We start from the raw sequence: 21291 nt of genomic DNA, 5'->3' as shown, positions 1-21291 counted from the left end.
CCTCTCTTTCTTTTTCCTCTAACGCCTCCATCCTTTATCTCTTTCTCCTCTCTCCATCCCTTTCCCCTGTCCCTTCCCTCTCCATCCCTCCTGTTCCTTCCATTCCCATTTTAGATTAGCATAAATGGGTCTGGGTAAATGAAATTGTAACTACACCCGTACCCGAAAATATTAAACGGGTTTAGGTCGGATCCGTGTCAAAACTCGGCCTATTGACAGGCCTACAAGACACTACCTAATTCAAGTTTTCAAAATATAGGTGTACACTTCAGTGTGCTCTAATGTTAATCTAAAATATAAGCATACACTTCAGCATTCTCTAATATTGACCTGTCAGTTGGCATATGAGGTTCAGTCGTTTGGCCATAAAAATAAAGTGTCCGTATGAATTAGGTTTTTTTAAGGTATTTTTTAAAAAATTACATGGTAATATTATATTTGAAAACTTTCTACTATAGTTGTATAAATTAGGTATTTTTAGAGATTTATTTTGAATTTTTAAAAATTTAAAACGTTATGGGGTTATTTTTCCAATTTTGTTAATTTTCACGACTACTTACCACAACCATCGATAACTCGCTTGTTCAGTACTACTAACTATTATAGGAGGATGCCGTCCCTCTACCGCCTACTACTACTGCTCCCCTCTCTTTCTTTTTCCTCTAACGCCTCCATCCTTTATCTCTTTCTCCTCTCTCCATCCCTTTCCCCTGTCCCTTCCCTCTCCATCCCTCCTGTTCCTTCCATTCCCATTTTTTCTACTACAACCACCTTCCTCTCCCTCATTTTTCCCAGATCTAGTCACAAATTAGATGTGACCATCCTGCCTTCTCTCTCTTCCCCTACTAGTCACAGTCGTGACCAAACCGGCAACCAGTAGGGAATGAAAGGAATGGGAAGTTCACTAAGAAGAGGAAAGAAAGAGACTGGTTATGGGAAAAGAAGTAGAAGAGAGGAAAGAAAAGATAGAAGAAGAAGAGGAAGGAAAGAGAGAACGGAAAGAAAATCATAGGGAAAGGAAGTAGCAGCATTGGAGGAAGAATAAGGAAAAAGGGTAGCGGTTATTAATGATCGGGGGTGCAATATGAAAAAAGAAAAAGGTAACAAGTTTATCTTATTTAATTATTTTTAAATATTTTCTTATATTATATAAAAAGCACTTTTAGTCAAACTCTTGTGTTGAATTTCTTTTGCCTCTTAGGGGCTGAGATTGTCTTTTCAGCATGGGTTTATATACATTTGTGGCATGTGGTGCAAGTAATTGATTGTTAGAGTTTTTGGTGAAATTTTGTTTTTGCCCTTAATTTTGTTTCCAAAAGTCTACTACAAATTGTGTTGATGGTATCAATGATTTGGAAACTACTTATGTGTTTTGTAATTCAAGTGGCTAATTAAAGTTGTAATTAGATGTGTAATCATGGTTGCTATCGTTACTTTATCTGTCTAATTACCTAATTTTTCATCTTTCTCTCTTACTCTAATTGTTTGTATTTTTTCCCATACTAATCCTTCATCTTTGTCCTTTAATAGTCAGCACAATTGTAATGACCATTCATTTGAAGTTTTTCTTTTCTCTCTTCTTTATCATTTTGCCATATTTCTATAGGATTTTGTACTGTGTACTAAGGTATGTTTAATTTCTTTTCCTCCAAAGGACTTGTTTGGCAAATGAGGTTTTGTCCAAATTTGTTTACTATTAGTTTTTTAATAACTTTAATTATTGTAACCTAAAAAAACTTTTCAAAATTTTAAACTACACACAAAAAAATTTTCATTATTCCTTTCTTTTTCTTTCTCCCCCATTTCAACCTACCACCACTACCCAACACCTTTTCCAGCGCTGACAGAAAGAAGCTTTTTTTTTTTTCTTTTCTCCCTCCTCCTTTCCCCTCCCCTCTCCCTCTCCCCCAGACTTGCGACCAGGGGAGGGTGGTAGGGTAGAGAGAAGGGGAGGGGGAAGGGAGAAGAAATGGAGAGGAAATAAAAGAAAAAAAAGAAAAAGAAAGAGAAAGAGAAAGAGAAAAAGAGAGAAAGAAAAAAAAGTTTTTCATCTTAAAAATTTTTCCTACACCTTTTACAGTAAGTTACAATAAAATTTTAGGCGAACATTCGAAAAACTCATTTGCCAAACGGGACATTTGTTTGTTTTATTATCTCTGAAAAATTTATTCTCCCCAATTACAAATTCCAGATTTGAGATTCACTTGATTACAAATTCCATCGAACATTAAATCCATTTGTTGTCATCGTAATCTACAATTTCCACGCATTTAAGGATCAACTATTTAATTTTTATTTTCTTCTTTTGTTTTTTTTAATTTCATCATTTTTGCAATCAGGTTTAAGTATTAGTTCATTTTCTTGGAATTGACAGTTAATTTCATTGTGTATTAATCAACTTGCATGGAATTTTCTCTGAATTCTCAAGGTAAAAGATTAAAATTTTAAGTTAAAACTTGTCATCCCCTTCCCTAGGCCCCCGTCCCTCTCTTTTCATTTCTTATTAGAAGTTCATAAAAGTTTTATCTTTCTAAGCATAATTTCTCTATTCTTATTTTTCTAATTTATAGGCACAACCAGCGAAGGCTCTCAAAACTTGCTTTCAAGTGTCTCCTCAAAGAAAAATGCCGTAAAAGTCATTCTGGCTTTGGTACAAAAAAAAAAGTGTCTCCTCAAAAAAACTAAGGGTCTGTTTGATAACATAAAAAAGTGCTGAATCTGAATTTTTTCAGACATTCAGATGTTTTGAGTGTTTGATAAATAAAAATCTATTTACTGAACTTGTTAAGCAGTGCTGAACCTATGTGTATTTTTTTCAGCACAAGAATCCTAACTGAATGCTTAATTCTGATAAGAATCAATAGAATTATTTCAATTACCTTATCTTATCTACCAAATCTACCCTTGTTTGTTAATTATGTTCAAAATTCTTATCTAATTAAACAACATAATATTCTCTATCTAACGATTTTTAGTTTTTCTTTTCTCCCTTTTTAATGACTTTCACATCTTTTCCATACTCCTCATATAATATATTTCATCTTTTATATTAATTTGATTTAAAAATAAATATTGTCATTTTCATACCTAACAATTTTAAACTAATTAAATCATAGATTTTATTTCTTTTTTTAATGAAAGGATATAAGGGCAAAATTGTCAAATTAAACTTATTAAGCATTCAGTTATAAATATTTATCAAACAGCATAAATAGGTTTAGCATTAAAATTCAGACATTCATATATTTTTTTCAGTGCTTAAAATTCAGTAAATTAATTGTTTCAGTATTCAGATTTCAGAATTCAGACTTCAGAATTCAGATTCAGTTTTATCAAACGGAACCTAAAGATGAGAACTTTCGTGATTTTTGTTTCAGCTTCAATTGTGCTTTTAACTGATTTCTGGTAAAATATTTTTGAATTTTTTAATTTTTCCTCTAATATTTGATTAGTTGTTCAAGCCCACCTTTCATTAATGGGCAAAAATCGATCTATCTCCAATAATAGAGTATAATACATGACATCGAGTATTCCTCTTTCAGCACTTTTACGCAATTTTGATTTCATCATCTCCTATAGTATCCATGGGACGCTTTCTTCATGTTTCTTTTACTATGGGTATATTTGTTTATCTTACTCCCACTTACAATTCAAACAAACACTTACTGATTTTTCTCTTTACAATTGACATTTCTGGGGTGTAATTTAATTTCAGGTGCATATTTGGACTATGGATTTTCCAAATATAAAAGATGAAATCCTCTTGCTTGTATAAGAAAGTTTGACCAATTTTTGCCTGTAATTTTTACAATACCTCCCTCATATATATATATATATTACACATTGGCTTGTATTAGATATACTTATTTCATCATTTTAGTTTCAATCTTATGATTAAAAAAATAAATTCAACAATCCCAACCGCCAAACGCTGTCCGGAAATGTCATGCCACGAGAGAATACAGTCACCTGCCTAGTCACGTGATCCATTTGTGATGGGTTTGGACCGGAGTTAAAAGCCCCGCCCAGCCCATTTAATGGTGGATCTGATTACCTCTTCGCGCCACAACGCCCCCCTTCAGATATTATATTAACCCGCAAACACCCTTCATCGTTTCAGTTCATTTTTCACCTAAGCACCCATTCGCCCGTTCGCTCTCGAAGCTATGGCAGATGGTCACCTCTTCAATAATATCTCTCTCGGAGGTCGCGGCGGCACTGTGAGTTCTCTCTCCTGCTTTCTTTTGCTTGATTGATTAATTTTCCACTGCTTTATACCCCAAGTTCTTGTTACCCGAAGCAAATTTTTGTTTCATCTTTGGGTTTTGTATACGGTTTCTTGAAAACCTAGTCTAGTTCTTATGGTGTCGGTATGTTTGCTGCGACCTGGAATCCTAGTTTGAGGGAACACTTTTCAACTTTTCCATCGAGTTGATGCTTCATTTTGGTGACACTTATCAATTACGCTTTGATTCTTTGTCAAGCCGACAGAAATTTCTGGTTTTTCTGTAGGAAAAGATTCTAGGGTTTTGACGGCTGGCACATTTCGTATTCACTTCAATATCTTAATAGGCCTCCGTTTTTCTAGTCTCCGTCATTTCTTGTTTGTCGGTGCTTCTTGAAGAATTTGTACATCACTTTTATGAACATATATGAGCTTAAAAATTCAGTTTTTGGAAAACGGTTGCGTTAGTTGAAATTATATCAACCATTTATTTTCTTTATCTTTTACTTTTTTTCCCCTTTGTTACAACGGAAATTTAATCCGTTTACTGAGTGCCTATCGCTGAATCGTTCCTGAGACTTGCTAATTTTTATTTGACACAAAAAGTTAGGGTTTCAAATGAAGAGGCTCCTGCATGCTAGACTGAATTTTCTGAGATTTTGGCTTATACATTTTTTATCCTCTTCTTCTAATTTTTCGTTTTATTGGTTGCAAAATGCAGAATCCAGGACAATTAAGGGTTCATTCTGGGGGTATCCTATGGAAGAAACAAGGCGGCGGTAAGGCTGTGGAAGTGGACAAGTCCGATTTGGTGGGCCTTTCCTGGATGAAAGTCCCTCGATCTAATCAGCTTGGAGTTCGTATTAAGGATGGTCTCTTCTATAAATTTACTGGCTTCCGGGATCAGGTACTCTTTTACCCAACTTTGTCCTCTCTTTAGTTCTTCTATTTATCTTGGCTCCGAGTTAGATATTTTGCGTCATGTAATTGAGAACATAGCTGAAGGAGCGTGAGAAATGTTATAAAACTTCTTGTGTGTTGGCCCAATGTCTTTCTTTTTTCAATTATTATAAGGAGGTTGCATATTGCCATGTTGAATTCAGGAAAAAAAATTAAAAAAGGAAAAGATAAATCTGCATTGTTGGAGGACGCTTCTGAATTCTGTGAATTCACCAAGATCATGAACTCTAGCATGTCATTGATAACAGAAAATTTATATATTTGGTGTTATGGGGAAAAAAAGGGAAAAAGAAAAAGGGAATCTAGATCTGCATTATTGGAGGACACTCCTGACTTCTGTGGATTCACCAAGATCATGAACTCTAGCACGTCTTTGAGAATACTGAATTGAGATTACTTGGTGTTATGGATATATTGAGAATACTGAATTGAGATTACTTGGTGTTATGGGTATATTGAGAATACTGAATTGAAATTACAAGCATATTTTTTGTCTTCCATAAGCTGATGTGAGCCTAGTCTATTTTGATATGTAATTGGACAAAAAATATGTTTGTGGACTTGTAAGACTTTGGCCTTTATCTGGAAGAAGCTCGAGCATTTTCTCTGGTTCTATGATCCTTTTCTATTTTCTGAAGTTTGATAGGTTCAAAATTTATCCTTTTGCAATCATTGCTCCTACAGATCTGTTACCTAGACTTCTTTAGCATGTGTTGTACTTATCACTTGGTTGTACTTCATTTGCAGGATGTTACCAGTCTATCCGCTTTTTTCCAGACTACTTGTGGAATAACACCAGAAGAGAAGCAGCTTTCTGTTAGTGGGAAGAATTGGGGAGAAGTTGATCTAAATGGTTGGTTGTCCTTTGCTTAGGTTTTATCTTTGGTTTCCTTGATTTTTCTTTTAGTTGCCTCCTTTACAGTCATTTGATAATATCATCTGGGTAACTGTTTATTTTCTTATTAATAGAGATCCTGTTAGTGATAAGGATAATCATATCACTCAGGCCTAGAATCCATAAGGTTGTATTAGGAAATATGACCCATCTCGTAGAGCTGTTAGTGTAACCAACATATGATTTTGTGGATTCATTTTGGTTTCTTGTTACTTCATACGGAACTCTTTGCTTTTCTTGGTTTTCCAAGATTCAATAGTTTTGGAACCTCTCTATTTCAAGTTGTTGCATGTCATCAGTACAAATTTTTCCTGTTCCTTTTTCTGTTTTAGTTAGCTATCAATAAGAAATATACTCCATCGTCACTTTACTGCCTGGAACATAATTGATGTTTAGCCGGTGCTTTCTTTCAGGGAATAATCTTACGTTTCTTGTTGGTTCTAAGCAAGCATTTGAAGTATCTTTGGCAGACGTTGCACAAACACAACTTCAGGGGAAAAATGATGTCATGTTGGAGTTCCATGTGGATGATACTACTGGGGCCAATGAGGTTTAGTTGCTGTTGCAATTTCTTACTTCTATTCTAACTTGCTTAAGCTAAATTAAGTAAATATTTTGCTCATGGACTTATAGCTGATTCGAAATCCTTCTGGCACTAAAGCTTACTCTAGTCTTGCTATTCATTCATCAATTTTTGCAGAAAGATTCGTTGATGGAAATCAGTTTCCATATACCTAACTCAAACATGCAATTTGTTGGTGATGAAAATCGCCCTCCTGCTCAGGTAATAAATTCCTCTTCTGGGATGGGGCACTTTTTGGGGTACCCGTATTGCGTGATTTGAGGTGTTGAATAGTTTGTTTCGCACTTCCATCAGGTATTTCGTGACAAAATCATGTCCATGGCGGATGTTGGAGCTGGAGGGGAGGAATCTGTAGTTACATTTGAGGGGATTGCTATTCTCACTCCAAGGTATCTCGGCACTGTAGATTTATTCTATTTGTGTTTGTTCTTTGGCTGCTTCAGATTAACACGTGTGTCTTGTATTTGTGCAGGGGTCGATACAATGTTGAACTTCATCTGTCATTTTTGCGTCTCCAGGGGCAGGCCAATGATTTCAAAATTCAGTACAGCAGTGTTGTTCGTCTTTTTTTGTTGCCTAAGGTATTCTTCTTACAAAATCATTTGCTTACTTTGGCAAATTAATGTTGAAAATACTCGGTTGTGCTAATTTTTACATAATTCCTGCAATTTATATGTTTTTGCTTTACTTGTGCAGTCCAATCAGCCATTTACCTTTGTTGTTGTCACACTTGATCCACCCATTCGGAAGGGCCAAACATTGTATCCACATATTGTTTTGCAGGTATCTTATTGTTGTTTAATCATATCATTTTGTGGTTACTTTTTTAACTATTTGTCATGTGTTTGTGTTCTACTTGATATGCAGTTTGAAACAGATTATGTGGTTGATAGCACCCTTTCAATGAGTGAAGATCTTCTCAGAACCAAATACAAGGACAAGCTAGAACCAACCTACAAGGCAATACATAGTGGCGTAAAGATGAATTTTAGACTACTAATATTTTGAGGATCTTCATTTACATGTTTTTTGGACTTCCTTTGAACTTCAGGGATTAATTCATGAGGTTTTTACGATGGTTCTTCGTGGCTTGTCCGGTGCCAAAGTCACCAGACCCGGGAAGTTCCGTAGCTGTCAGGATGGTTATGCTGTGAAGTCATCACTGAAAGCTGAGGATGGAGTTCTTTATCCTCTTGAGAAGAGCTTTTTCTTTTTACCCAAACCACCTACTCTTATTCTTCATGAAGAGGTGTGCTTTTTGTCACGAATTAACTTGTTTGGAATGGGTTCCTGTTTATGCTGGATGGTTGACCTTTTCGTGCTGTACGTAGATTGATTATTTGGAGTTTCAAAGGCATTCTGCTGGAGGTTCAAACATGCACTACTTCGATTTACTTATCAGACTTAAGACTGAGCAGGAGCATCTTTTCCGGAACATACAGAGAAATGAATACCATAGTCTTTTTGACTTTATCAGGTGTGTAACAAGCCTTCTAAATTGTCTACATATTTAGAGACTGGGGCATATACACTGGCAATAGTGATTGTTTGTTCTAGTTCAAAGGGACTGAAGATCATGAACCTTGGTGAAGCTCAGAGTAGAGATGCTATACTGCCTGTTTTACCGGAGGATGATGATGATGCTGTTGATCCACATCTAGAGCGTATCAAGAATGAGGCTGGTGGGGATGAGAGTGATGAGGAGGTAAGTTTATGGCAATTAATCTGTTGCCAGTTGTCGGTTGGAACACAATTCTCACGATTATCTATGCCTTTGGCTTCATTGCTTGCCTGCATTACCGAATTGCTCTAAGTTAGATCATTCTTCAGAAGCAGAAATGCATGCAATTACTTCCTATCCTTGTCATTCATCTTGTTGTTCTCTGATATTAATATTAAATTTATTGGCTACCTTTCCGTATGTGCTTTTAATTCTGCATGCTATGTAAGTTGGAGTCTCAATAGTGGCAGCAGATGGAAACTTAAAAATGCATAGGCAGATTTGATGTATCTTTCCGGTTAAATAACAACAAATATTTGGATATAGTTGTGGTTGGTTTTGTTCGCTTTTGGGTTTCCTGTTGTTACCTATTGTATTGGAGGAGGTAATGGTGCACAAATCTGATAATCCTTTGCAGGATGAAGATTTTGTTATTGACAAAGATGATGGAGGCTCTCCTACTGATGATTCTGGTGAAGGAGAATCAGATGGCAGTGATGGTGGAGATGAGGAGGTGACGGATTTCTTCTTTTATTTGTATACTATGTACTCTTTCTTGTGGTGTTAGGGGTTGTGGGTTGTAAACTTCAGATTTTGTAATGGTGGTCACATGGTGTGCCATGTCTTCAGGTGCCCGCAAAGAAGAAAGTCAAAAAGGAGCCCTCTGCTTCAAAGTCATCTGTGAGTAGGAAAAAAGCCAAAGATGGTAATGATGACGTTAAAAAGAAGAAGCAAAAGAAGAAAAAGGATCCAAATGCACCAAAAAGAGCTGTCAGTGCTTTCATGTTCTTCTCACAGGCAGAGAGGGAGGTGAGGATATCAAATGATTGGTTCACTATTTTGCTCCACTTTTCGTAGGACAGTTGCTAATGTTGGTTTTTGCTTTGCTTCTTTACTTGTATGCCGATGATGGAGGATTTGATTGCTCATCCTGTTTTTTCTGCAGAATGTGAAGAAAAATATTCCGGGAATATCATTCACAGAGGTTGGAAAGGTCCTTGGAGAAAGATGGAATAAGATGTCAGGTATGCATATTTCACACGAGTAGCCCTTGCTTGATGCTCTGATGCTCTGTGATCTAATTGTGCTGTTTGATTCGTAGCCGAGGAAAAAGCGCCTTATGAAGCAAAGGCTCGTGCAGACAAGAAAAGATACAGCGATGAGATCAGCGGCTACAAGAACCCACAGGCTGCGGTAAACATCGACTCTGGCAACGAATCTGACACTGCATAGGCCTAGATTGTGGTTCCTGAATTACAATTATTAGAATGCTCGATAGTGCCAAGTCTAGGAGATGATGATATGTTTTGCTCATGCTTTGGTAATTCCCATCTCCGACAATCAGTTCTCATTTGATGCCGGGGTGTGTGAATCGAAGGCCCTTTTCTGGAGGCTGGAGGGTTTTAACTAAAACAAACACTTCTGACATAAATCTCACATTTTTCCTTATTAGTAAAAAAATAACACTTCATACATGGTAATCGCTTTGCATACATCCGCGAAATTCTTAAACTTCCGGAGAAACTTATGAATGCAAACTTAAAATTTAGAACCACCGCATTTTGTAGGCTCAAGGGAACTACGCCGTATGATTCCATTTTCCAGATTTTTGCCTGGGCAAGATTTCGCATCAGCCGTGTACAAGAAAGTTATGATCAAAATTTGCTCATTTAGTTCAAAGCTTTGTCCATTTGAAAAAATTTCCACAACTTAAAATTATATCTCGATTCATTGCAAGAATGCAATTGTAATGTGGGTTACATTTGCTGTTTGATGTGCGCTTCCTTTTTGAGTATTAGATTTTTCTTGTTAAAGCAATAAAACAACATCCACTTTCCGCGTAAACGAAAAGAAGTTAGCACGAATGTAGACGCTGCCTTGCAAAAGGAGGGGAATTGCACATTCTTTTTTTCTTTTTTCGGGGAATTGCCTGGTCAATCAAAAGAATGTACGTCTTCCAATTTCCAAGTTTACATTTGAATCACAAACTACAAATGGAATGCACCGCTTAGATTGATAGACATCTCATCTCATCAACCTGTAATCAGCATCGACAAAATGTTACGTACATCCACACCATTCTTTACAAATTTATCAAACCTTTTCAATCATTTCCCACTCCGCATTTTTAAGTTTAAATCTGGTACTCACCCAATTTTGAATTTCTTTTTTCCTTTTCCAAAATTCGAAGACAAAACTCTTCCAGTTTGGTGTGTATTACATTGGCACCCGCACCCCCACAACCAAAAAGATAAAATGTTTTCTCATCAGAATCACAGCTTAAGCTTCATGAACTCCGAGATTCCATATTCAATTCTCGTTTCTAGCAGGCCCGTCCAATCACGCAACCAAGAAAACCTGAGAATCTTGTCAACGTGAAAACTTCCGTCCCCGGAGCTGCTTTGATCAATTCGAGAGCGGCGAATTGCCTAGCTCCGTCTGGATTTCCAGAGGGTACAAATCTAGCTCCATTCAAGAAAACATCTCCATCTGACACCCATGTCCATTTACTCCACAAGGCAACTGGAGCATCCCTATGCGTTACCTGTACCGCCGTTCCACGAATACACGATTGAAAAATTTGAGGAGAGGAACCTTGGCTTGCACTTAAAAAAATACAAAAGAAGACAAAAAGAGTCGGCATGGGCTTTACCTCTTTGAAAAATTGTGAAAGCGGAGGGGCGATGAAACGGTTACCCTGGCTTATAATTGTAGCGTCATGGCTTCCACCAATTGCATACATTTCCCAATGGGTGTAGTCATTGTTAACTAGATGGAAGAATCCCGATCGGCACCTTGGCATTCTCTGTACCAGTCTCTTGCCAAAATGGTTGAATGCAACTGTGATCTGCATGTTCTTATCCACCTCGGTGACGTCGCTGGCACCGAATAGCAACACCTGCACATGCATTGATTAATTTGGTAGCTAGTTGTCTATTCAATGTCACTCTTTGCTTGGGTGAAAATTTTTGCCTACTCTTTGTTAAAGTTAAACCACTCTCGCAATCAAAATCAAGGACGAGAGAGTGGTAGTTAGGAAGAACGAAATTGAGAATGTCACATGATAAGTAGTACTAATATTTGACATTTTCGAAGGAAGACAATGCTTGTCAAATGTTCTAGCTATGAAAATTGTGGGCCTAACCAAATGTTCTAGATTAGTCGGATAGATGGAGGGAGTAGTTATTAGAAGTAGAAGATTTACTTCTAGTAATTACCTTGTCGTGATCAGTAAAGTGGCAATTCGAGATGGTGATTGCAGTCGAAGCCTGGACGGCGTCGATGAGGCCATCAGAACATTTAGACATGGAGAGATGATCAAGCCAAACATCCCTAGCTCCAAAGATGCTAATTCCATCGCCTTCATTAGCAGTCCTTAAGCCAACATGATCCACGGAGTCCCTGATCATGCCCCCGGATGTTGTTTTGACATCGTGGATATGAAGATTATGAATGATGATATTCCGCACAAATTGGATGGTGAAACCAGCGCCATAAGCAATGTGGACATTGACACCGCGCCCGTCGATTGTTTTGTGACTCTGCATGATCAATTCCTGAGAAAGGGTAATTGTCATGCTTCGAGCAAATATGATCCACAGTGGCCCTTTCTGGATCACAGCATGCCTGAGGGTGCCTGGTCTTGGCTCAGCCACATTATCGTCCGAGGGATCAGTAACCACGTAGATTGGGCCACCTTGGCCACCCTTGGCAGCGCGGCCGAAACCTTGGGCACAATCTGCCAGCCGCTGCCTGTTATTAGCCCAGTTGGGGTCGCATCTCCAGCATTTGTCAATCACGTTGGTGGCCATGCATGGCCCTCTGTATCTCCTTCCCCTGAGCTCTCTTCTGATGGTGGCATTCAATGGCATCAAGTCATGAAACCGGTGTAAAGCCCTGCAAACATGTGTATGTATCAGGCACCGTACGTATCAGTGATCAATTGGCATGCATGATTGTAAGTATGTACACATACTGCAATTATTGTCGAGGGTCCGCGGGCTAGTTAAAAGAAAAGAAATGATATGATGCATATATAGTACTGCACGAAAGGAGAAAAGAATAGAAAATCACCCTTCATCACGTACAAATACATTTGCTGTAGTCAGTGCGGGAACAACTGAAGCCAAACCGAAGAAGAGGAGAAAAAAGCAATTGGTGAGTTCAGATGACCCCATGATCTTTTGTGAGCACGAAATCTTGGGAGAATTGGTTAGTCTGTTTGAGATAGATCGAAGAAGCCTATGTCAAATATATATGTGTGTGTCCTAGATTGTGCATAAACGTGGTGGCAATGGTCTAGGGCCGAAACCCTTTGTGCTCTGGGATCAGAGCTGTATAGACCAGCCTGAAGGATCAAACTCGCCTGGATTATATGCATTCAGAGAATTCCCTTTATAAACAAGATTGGTGCTTAATATGGTGCCTTAACTACTCGAAAGTTGGTTCAACCACAGATTCTAGAAAACTGAGGAGCGTGAAACATGGTCAGCCAATCCTAGGTCGCTCCTCTCATCACTTGAGAGTGCTTTTTTCGCCTTTTTTTTTTGTGTGTGTGTCTGTTTTCTTCTTTTATTTTCTTTTCTTGTTGATGTACATAACAAAAAGACGCCAAAAATGCTGTTACCGCTAAGTATTGTACTACTACCGGTAAATAGTTTTCAACTTTCAACGGTCATCAACGGTGAGGGTTAAGTTGCGTCAGATTCATTCCCTTAGATTAGAAGGAGAGATTCTGCGGGGAAAGCTCCCCACTTTCCGAGGTTTTGGGAGTGCCTCAACTCCTTGTTTGCAATTTTTCTTTCGGGGTCAGAAGGATTAATGCCTCAACTTAATTACAAAATGTAAAGCATGAAGCTCCTGAAAAATTCCTTTTGTATTGTTATGGGAAAATCGTTCAAAAAGTCCCTCGCATTTTACAAAATAATATTTTTCGTCCCTCACTTTTAAAAGTGTAATTTTACATCTCTTACAAATTCACATTAATCAAATTTTGTTCCTATCTAAATTTCTGACTAATTTTTGGTCAGAATCCACCATATGCCTTGTATGTAATTATTTTTTAAAAGCAAAATTGTCGAATCAAATTTTACATAATTCGATTCATAGTCCCTCACATTTCACAAAATGAAATTTTTCATCACTCATTGACCATGTATGCGAATAATTTTTTTTAAATTCATGTATATATCTATTTGATTTCATCTGAAGAGTAAGAATAGTATGTAATATATAATCACTTGATATATTATATGCTATTCATACTGTTTAGGTGCAATCAAATAGATATATACATGGGTTTTAAAAAATTATTAGTTTTTCACTCATATTCATTTCTTTTTACTCGAAAATTGAAAACAAAAAAGACATTTAATCTTAAACATTATCGAGTGTTTATATCGAATTAAATTTGGACAGAACAAAATAAACAAAGAAAAAGAATGATAAAAAGAAATAAGTGATTGACACTTTCAAATTTTAAAATAATCACAAGACAACTAATTTAACTATTGGTCTTAAAGTGGCGAATAGAAATTTTAGATTTAAACCTATGTTTTCAGAACCGGACTGGGTATCGACTCGGTCGAGCTCAGGGGTCAATGGGTTCAATCGGATTCGATCGGGATTGAACCGGATGATGTCATAAATAAAAATTATTTAAAAATTAAAATATTGTATGTAAAATACCTAATAACATGTTAATATTAATAAAGGTATATTCATATATATTTAATGTTTCAAATATATTTAACAAGAAAATACAAAAAAATAGAACAATCAAGTAACAATTTATATTATTTAATGAGTATTAACGAGTTTAGAATTAAAATTATGGACTTTATTTAAAAATAACACCAAATTTTAAGACAACATTTATAAAGTATAAAATATTTGAGATATATTAATAATTTTTAATAACCTAAGGGTCAAAACATACTATTAAAAATATTTTGACCTTTCAAAAAAAAGTAAAAAAAAAAATCTATATACATGCATTAAGAGGTGGGAGCAAGAAGCTATGGATATTGTATGAACACGTGCGAGCGAGTTGTGGCCAGGAGTTGTGGCCAGGGATGTAGCAGCATTGTAGCAATAATCAACTGTGCATACATGTCCCACACTCCACTACAAAAATCGTGTGTTGCGTTTTGGGATTTTGGCTGGGCATGTGGAGCCAAGAGGAGCGGGACCCGCTCTTTCCTTTCCTTGCGTGAGATGCATGGTGGAATCCCGGTTCTTATTTTTCTGGTCAAACCGGGTCAAAACCCGATTTGACCAAATTTTTGATTTTCCGATTTTTAGAGTTAACTTGGACCGGACAAATGACTTATTCTCGGTTCGATTGGCCGGTCCGGTCCGAGTTTAAAAACAGAGATTTAAACTATAATTTATTAGCACAATTATAGAATTCGAATTAGAATCCATTAATTAGATGACCTTATTATACAACTCAATAAATAAATTATTACCAAAAGAGAAAGGTCACAAATATTGAATAAGTTCACATGGTGTAATCATATAGATATATATATATATATTTGGATTTAAAATAAAATTGTTAATTTTAAACACTTGTATATATCTATTGAATAGCATATGTATAACTACGATTTGCTATTTTAGGTGAAATCAAATAGAAATATATTACATCCTATTCGTACTGTTCAGATGAAATCAAATAAATATTTACATGAGTTTAAATTCATTTTGAAAAATGTAAGAGATGAAAAAATTCATTTTGTGAAATGTGAGGGTCGAAACAATTCATTTTGTAAAATGTTAGAGATGAAAAAATTCATTTTGTGAAATGTGAGAAACTATGAATCAAATTATGTAAAATTTGATTTGACAAATTTATCCTTAAAAAATGATCACATGCAAGGTACGTGGTGAATTCCGACAAAAACTAGTCTGAAATCTAAGTAGGGACTAAATTTGATCAATGCGAATTTGTAAGGAATATAAAATTACACTTTTAAAAATGACGGATGAAAAAAGTTATCTTGCAAAATGTGAGAAACGTTTTGAACGATTTTCCCTAACTCTTTATATGACAAGGTATATTCCCAATATACTATTATGAATATGATACAGCTTCTATTTATTCTTCTTCTTATTTTTTTTTTAACTAATAAATTTGTTCAAAGCTAATTACTCGTTTAGCGTTAAGTTCCATTTTTTGGACAATCAATTAGAAGATATATGATCTCATCATTTAATCTATCAATCGATTAGTTTTAGAACTTCAAAGTAGCACAGTACCTTGTGAGTTGTATTTCATTTTCATTTTTGTGATTTTTGATATTTTAACCTCTTCTTTTACGTGGACGTCTTTGTCATTTCAGATTTTGAGTGCACTCATCTAAAAATTCGAAATTTTCGTACTCTCAAAGCCTCAAAGGAAGCTTTTGGCATATCCTAAATTACATTGCCGCCTAAAACTTTCGGAGCAATTAGAAAATAATCACCTTAAGCTTTTGTAGTATGCTTTCATCTTCTGTTAAGTAGACATTCATGACAATGATTTAAAAATGAGGTCAAATAAGCTATAGATAGAATTGGACCATGATGAAATGAATGCGCGAGCCATACCTTCAACAATCTGAGTAATGTAGAGTACTAATTTGATTGTTAAGTAAAACTTGATTGATGTTCATGATAGTGATTCAAAATATAAATCAAAAAAGATTTTAGACATTATATAGCTAGGTGCATAGTGAATTCCACCATTATATATTGCATGTAATTAAGAAGGAATTTTTGTTTTTTTTTTTTTTTTTGTCGTTGGTTATATGGAGGCCTTAAAAAGGCTTAAAATCTAGGGGTGGTGATTCTCCCAAACTCCTGCATGCAAAACAAGAATTTTAATTTAACTCAAGATGAATGGTTTGTAATATAGTCATGCCAACTTTATTAATTTCCTTCGTAACATAGTGATGTATCATGCATGCTTATAACCCGGCCATTATGATAAATTTTATCCGCGGCGACTTGACAGGTTATGATGATTTCTATTGCTTCTCTTAGAACTAAAAATTTTAGTACTGGCTTGAATCACCATCAGGCTTGTGTAGGAGAAGGTATCAGATTTTTAAACACATTTGCCATTACTGCACTCAGATTTAGAGTTAGACAGAAAGTTCGTAGGCAACAATATGATTGCCATAAATTGAAACTTCCCAAGCCAAGTACACACACCATTTTTCCGGGATATACATGCTTATGATTGTTTTTCATTAGTGCCTGGATGACAATATCAGGCGGCCAAATTTTAAACTGATAATAATGTTTGAAAAGTTTTAACATAATTTCCTGCTGCATCTGCTTGAACCCAAAAAAAAAAAAAAAGATGTGAACACTTGCAAAATATAAGCCCTTTTTTTCTTTTTCATCTCCCTTTTTCGTTCAATGTTATTCACATCTAAAGAAAAATAAAAGGCATTCTCGTACAAAAATCGAAACTGAATCCCCCTACAGTACAGTACATGTCCAAATTAATAACCCAAAAAAAAAGAAAAGTGCTAAACCGACTGGACTTGGCATTTCTTTTCATTATAATTTTAAACCCATCGAAAAGCAAAGAAAAGAAAATTAGCTTGTGTCAATGTTTTCCCCGATCGATCAATGTCTCCTCAAAAAATAAGTTACATGAGATATGGCTTTTTATTGATTTTGGGTTCTGTTTATTGAATGGCTGAAGCTGTCTCGGCAACGCACGGGGATTAGTTATTACTAGCACGGGCTTCCAGGTCTGCACAAAAGGGCACCAGCAAACCTCGTTATCCAAGTCACCTGTGAACTATCCGCAGGAGCTATGCCGTCGAAAATTTCAGGATGCTTCTTGGTAAAATCTGGATCTCCAGATTGAACAAAGAATGCTCCGTTCATGAAAAGATCTCCCTCTGATCTCCACGTCCACTGCTTCCATCTCGCTTCCTCCGCATAATCCCTCTTTGTCACCTGTTGATTTCAGTCCCACGAGGAGGTCAGTCGTACTACTTTAAAAAAAAAAAAAAAGAGTCTTTCCAACCCAAAATTGACCGTTCTTCTTACCTCCTTCTTGAAGATGTCGGGAGGAGCAATGAAGCGGTTACCCTGGCTGATGATAATGGGATGTTGGCTACCACCAATGGCATACATTTCCCAGTGAGTATAATCGTTGTTGACGACGTGAATGAATCCCCATCGGCACCTAGGCATTCTTTGAATCAACCTCTTACCAAAATGGTTAAAAGCAACAGTGATTTGCATGACAGCATCTTTGGATTGACTGTCGCTGGCACCGAAGAGCATCACCTCATTGTGATCGGTGAAGTGAGAGTTTGAGATGGTGATGGCGGTGGATGCCTCGACGGCATCAATGAGGCCGTCGTAGCACTTCCACATGGACACGTGATCAATCCAAACGTTGCTGGATCCGAAGATGGAAATCCCATCTCCGTCGCTCATGGTCCTAATCCCGAAATGATCGACCGAGTCCCTGACGAGGCCACCGGAGCCCTGATGGATATCGTGGACGTGGAGACCGTGGATGATGACGTTCTTAACGAACTGAATGGTGATTCCAGCGCCGTAAGCAATGTGGACGTTCACCCCACGAGCATCAATGGTCTTGTCGCCCTGCATGATCAGCTCCTGCGTGAGCCTGATTACCATGTCGCGTTGGAATATGATCCAAAGTGGCTCCTTTTGGATCACTGCATGGCGAAGGGTTCCGGGTTTCGGTGCCAGAATGCTGTCATCGGAAGAGTCTGTGACGACGTAGAATGCACCATTCTTTCCCCCGGTGGTGCCGCGGCCAAAACCCACCACACAATCTGCCAGCCTCTTTCTGTTGTCGGCCCAATTTGGCTGGCATCTCCAGCACCTGTCGATTGGGTTGGTAGCCAAGCAGCCTCCTCCCCACGTTTTCCCTCTCAGTTCCCTCCTCGTGTTGTTCTTCTCGCTCAAGAATTCTTTTACAGCGCTGCACCACATTCAAACCCAAAAAAAAAAAAAATTCAAAATCAAAATCAACTCTTTCTGTTCTTTTAAAGAAAGAATCCGCTTGGAGTACGTAATGCTGGAAAACGTTTATAATTTATACATTTACAAAACGTTATGTATGGCAGTATGGGGGCAAGTTCAGCTTTGTTAATTTGTCATCCTGTGCTGCTGTTTTTCCGGGCATTTCGTCTCTTGCTTGGTACTACACTCCATGCACGTACGCTAGATTCTTCAGACATATAATTACGTTTCACAAAATATATTATTAATATATAGTATTATGAGTCTTGCCTTTCCAAATCTTCGTCTAATCATTATCAGATCAATCCACTTTAATCTTTAGCAGTACAACGTTAAAGCAACGATGATGTTTTCCGAAAACATATTCACGATACTTACTCGGAAGCTTGCTTATTGAAGGCCCCAATAACGGTGTGGGGATTAGCCTCATAAGCCTTGAGCGTGTGGTTCCAGGCTTCCTCTGCTCGGATTCGCCAGTACTCCTCTTCCGCACTGCCACTGCCTTGAGCCGTGATCAGGGTTGGCACCACCACTATTGTAAAAGCACACAGGAACACACAAACCAACTTGGAAACCGGTTCGCCCATCTCGGCTGCCTGCTGCCCTTTTCTTTTTTTTCCTTTTTTTTTTTCGGGCCTTAATGTTTCTGAATATGGGTCGAACCCTCCCTTTGATTCCTCGGGTTCGGACCCTTTTTCTTTTTGTAGCGTATGCAAATGCTTGCAAAACAGCTACTTACCTTGAAATACACCCTCTCATAACTTCAACAAAACTGGTTTAAATAACGGCAATACTTCCCCCTCCCGCCACAAGATAGACAAACGCCTTTTGAGCGACAGATGGGGAGAACCACTTCTTCCAACGGTCACAACTTACATTTGTCTCGCCCGCTTGAATATTTCAATGTTTTGTATTACTTACACAGACATGATCCTACCTCAATTTTCGTCATCACCAGTGACCCGGAGGAGATACTTAAGCGGTTAGAAATGGTCATTTAATTAAAGGGATAATATCAGAAACCTCCCCTTAGGTTTCTCTTAATATCACCTGATACCCCTAAGGTTTCAAAAATATCACTTACCTCCCTTACTTTAGTTATTTGTGTAACAAAATTTTTAAAAACCCTAAACTACCCTTTCAGTTACTAAATAAAAATGTTCCTAAGTCACTTTGTTCACTTCAAGAAAATCATCACTTCAAAAGCAATCTCTTGTAGTACTACTACATCACAATGCCACACCCTATAAAACTATAAATTTGAAAAATAAAAATGATATTTGAAAGGAAATACATTTGTATCAATTTAATTCGATATGTTCAAAATCGATTTTTTATGAATTTACATTTTTTCCACCAACTTCTTTACCCTTGCTCAAACCATTAAATTATACCAATTATTATAAAAAATCAACTCAAAATAAGCAAATAAATAGTACCCCACTTTATCACAATCACAAAAAGTAAAAGATAAATAAAATTTAATTTATTATAATTTATAATATAATATTGCATATTCATCCAAAAAATATGAGGAAGAGAGAATGATGGAAGAAAGAGAAAAAGAAGAAAGATGACTTCCATTTCTTTTTTATTTTTTTTTATTTTTGAGCTTCATTTATTTAATATGTTGTAAATTATGTGTTAAGTGAGGGTTAGTATAGTCTTTTTACAATTATTAGGGGAGGAAAGTGATGTTTCTAAAATCTCAAGGGTGCCAAGTGATATTAAGAGGAAACCTCAAGGGAGGTTTCTGATATTATCCCTTAATTAATTAAAAGGAGGAGGCATCAATTTTATTTTATTTTTTTTTTCTTGAAATTTGTAGCACTAGCTTAAATTTTTTTAATACTACTAGTACATTTCACCAGCACTATCATCATGTAACGTACTATCAATATTCCCAAATTTGGGAAAAATGAGGCTTGCGGCTGCACTGTTGGATTGGATCTAATTAAAATTGTCATCCATGCCGCCGGTTGGTCCATCCGTTAATTATATCCATGCATCAACAAACAGGCATCGATCGCTAAAAAGTCAAAACGTCCAGTGGCAATGAACAGCAGATTGGCTAAAAATGCCTTTGACTAAATGAACCTAGCTACTTACTTGTCTACGATGACGTACGTGAATGATCAAGAACGAACGATATACAAATTTGGTGCATTCATATCATATACTATAATATAAGACTTAGGATTTAAAGAGCTAGGACAAATATGGTTTTACCAAAGTATTACTATAACTTTATAAGCAATCATCCAATCAAATTTACCCAAAAAAAAAAAAAGGGATTTCAAAATTTAGAAGGAAAGAAGCTTCGTCGTCCAATTTTTAAATTTTTAGAGGATAATTTCCGGGAGGGAATCAAAAGGCAACAAATCGTGCATTTGATTGTATCGGTCAACGACATCTTGTCGATGGAACTTCCGAAAAGCTACCAAAAGGTACAAAATAAAGATTACTTGGGCAAAGAGTAATCAGGATTTGTTCCGGCAAATTTTCGCATTTGAAAAGCAAATTCCACTGGACACTTATTCTCGCACTTTTGACCGTATTTAGGAAAAATTCTTCCTTCTTCCCTGTTATTTACTCATTGCCCCGGCTTGCTTCCCCCGTAATTCACTCCATTATTCCTCCTCCCTGCTGCTCTTTAAAGAATTGAATTGCATTTTTTGGATTTTTTTAAAAAAATTACTGTAGCGATTTGATATATCTGAAGGAAAAAAGTGATTGATAAATATGTTCACGAAAACGTAACAAATTTCTTTTAAAAATTACAATCCAAACACACCGTTAATTAGTTAGTTAAAGGCTCCGTTCCCTTTCTCCCAAATCTTCACGATTACACAAAACACACCGCTGGAATAGCTATTCAGATTAGAAACTAGAACAGTAGC

General features: G+C 36.7%; 3 protein-coding genes and 1 long non-coding RNA gene across 4 annotated transcripts; 2 read left to right on the top strand and 2 right to left on the bottom strand.

Moving 5' to 3' along the window:
- Positions 1-608: 608 nt before the first annotated feature.
- LOC140011044 (uncharacterized) lies at positions 609-2771 on the top strand. Its single transcript, XR_011818286.1, has 2 exons — positions 609-1100; positions 2571-2771. It is a non-coding gene; the product is annotated as an uncharacterized lncRNA (long non-coding RNA).
- Positions 2772-4061: 1290 nt separating this feature from the next.
- On the top strand, positions 4062-9864 carry LOC113723030 (FACT complex subunit SSRP1-like). The gene is made up of 16 exons (XM_072058932.1): positions 4062-4220; positions 4947-5132; positions 5933-6038; positions 6494-6630; positions 6781-6864; positions 6958-7052; positions 7136-7244; positions 7360-7446; positions 7531-7623; positions 7715-7912; positions 7995-8140; positions 8221-8368; positions 8802-8897; positions 9014-9193; positions 9330-9408; positions 9486-9864. The coding sequence occupies exons 1-16, from the start codon at positions 4167-4169 to the stop codon at positions 9614-9616; spliced, it is 1929 nt and encodes a 642-aa protein (XP_071915033.1). The 5' UTR covers positions 4062-4166; the 3' UTR covers positions 9617-9864.
- Positions 9865-10317: 453 nt separating this feature from the next.
- On the bottom strand, positions 10318-12763 carry LOC113723123 (pectate lyase-like). The gene is made up of 4 exons (XM_072058933.1): positions 12458-12763; positions 11602-12280; positions 11037-11282; positions 10318-10928 (listed from the first exon to the last, which is right to left on the bottom strand). The coding sequence occupies exons 1-4, from the start codon at positions 12559-12561 to the stop codon at positions 10707-10709; spliced, it is 1251 nt and encodes a 416-aa protein (XP_071915034.1). The 5' UTR covers positions 12562-12763; the 3' UTR covers positions 10318-10706.
- Positions 12764-16915: 4152 nt separating this feature from the next.
- On the bottom strand, positions 16916-19041 carry LOC113723122 (probable pectate lyase P59). The gene is made up of 3 exons (XM_027246378.2): positions 18770-19041; positions 17438-18350; positions 16916-17344 (listed from the first exon to the last, which is right to left on the bottom strand). The coding sequence occupies exons 1-3, from the start codon at positions 18976-18978 to the stop codon at positions 17117-17119; spliced, it is 1350 nt and encodes a 449-aa protein (XP_027102179.2). The 5' UTR covers positions 18979-19041; the 3' UTR covers positions 16916-17116.
- Positions 19042-21291: the final 2250 nt, after the last annotated feature.

The sequence above is a fragment of the Coffea arabica genome, chromosome 7e, assembly GCF_036785885.1.
Source record: "Coffea arabica cultivar ET-39 chromosome 7e, Coffea Arabica ET-39 HiFi, whole genome shotgun sequence".
NCBI lineage: Eukaryota > Viridiplantae > Streptophyta > Magnoliopsida > Gentianales > Rubiaceae > Coffea > Coffea arabica.
This window is presented reverse-complemented; position numbering and strand designations above follow the sequence as displayed.

Coding starts and splice junctions, on each gene's coding strand:
- LOC113723030 (XM_072058932.1), top strand. CDS start 4,167: ATGGCAGATGGTCACCTCTTCAATAATATCTCTCTCGGAGGTCGCGGC. Junction 8,369..8,801: donor GGGATGAGAGTGATGAGGAG/GTAAGTTTATGG, acceptor AATCCTTTGCAG/GATGAAGATTTTGTTATTGA. Junction 9,194..9,329: donor TCTCACAGGCAGAGAGGGAG/GTGAGGATATCA, acceptor TTTTTTCTGCAG/AATGTGAAGAAAAATATTCC.
- LOC113723122 (XM_027246378.2), bottom strand. CDS start 18,978: ATGGGCGAACCGGTTTCCAAGTTGGTTTGTGTGTTCCTGTGTGCTTTT. Junction 18,351..18,769: donor TTCAATAAGCAAGCTTCCGA/GTAAGTATCGTG, acceptor AATGTGGTGCAG/CGCTGTAAAAGAATTCTTGA. Junction 17,345..17,437: donor CCGACATCTTCAAGAAGGAG/GTAAGAAGAACG, acceptor TGAAATCAACAG/GTGACAAAGAGGGATTATGC.
- LOC113723123 (XM_072058933.1), bottom strand. CDS start 12,561: ATGGGGTCATCTGAACTCACCAATTGCTTTTTTCTCCTCTTCTTCGGT. Junction 11,283..11,601: donor ACTTTACTGATCACGACAAG/GTAATTACTAGA, acceptor ATGCATGTGCAG/GTGTTGCTATTCGGTGCCAG. Junction 10,929..11,036: donor TTTCACAATTTTTCAAAGAG/GTAAAGCCCATG, acceptor ACGGCGGTACAG/GTAACGCATAGGGATGCTCC.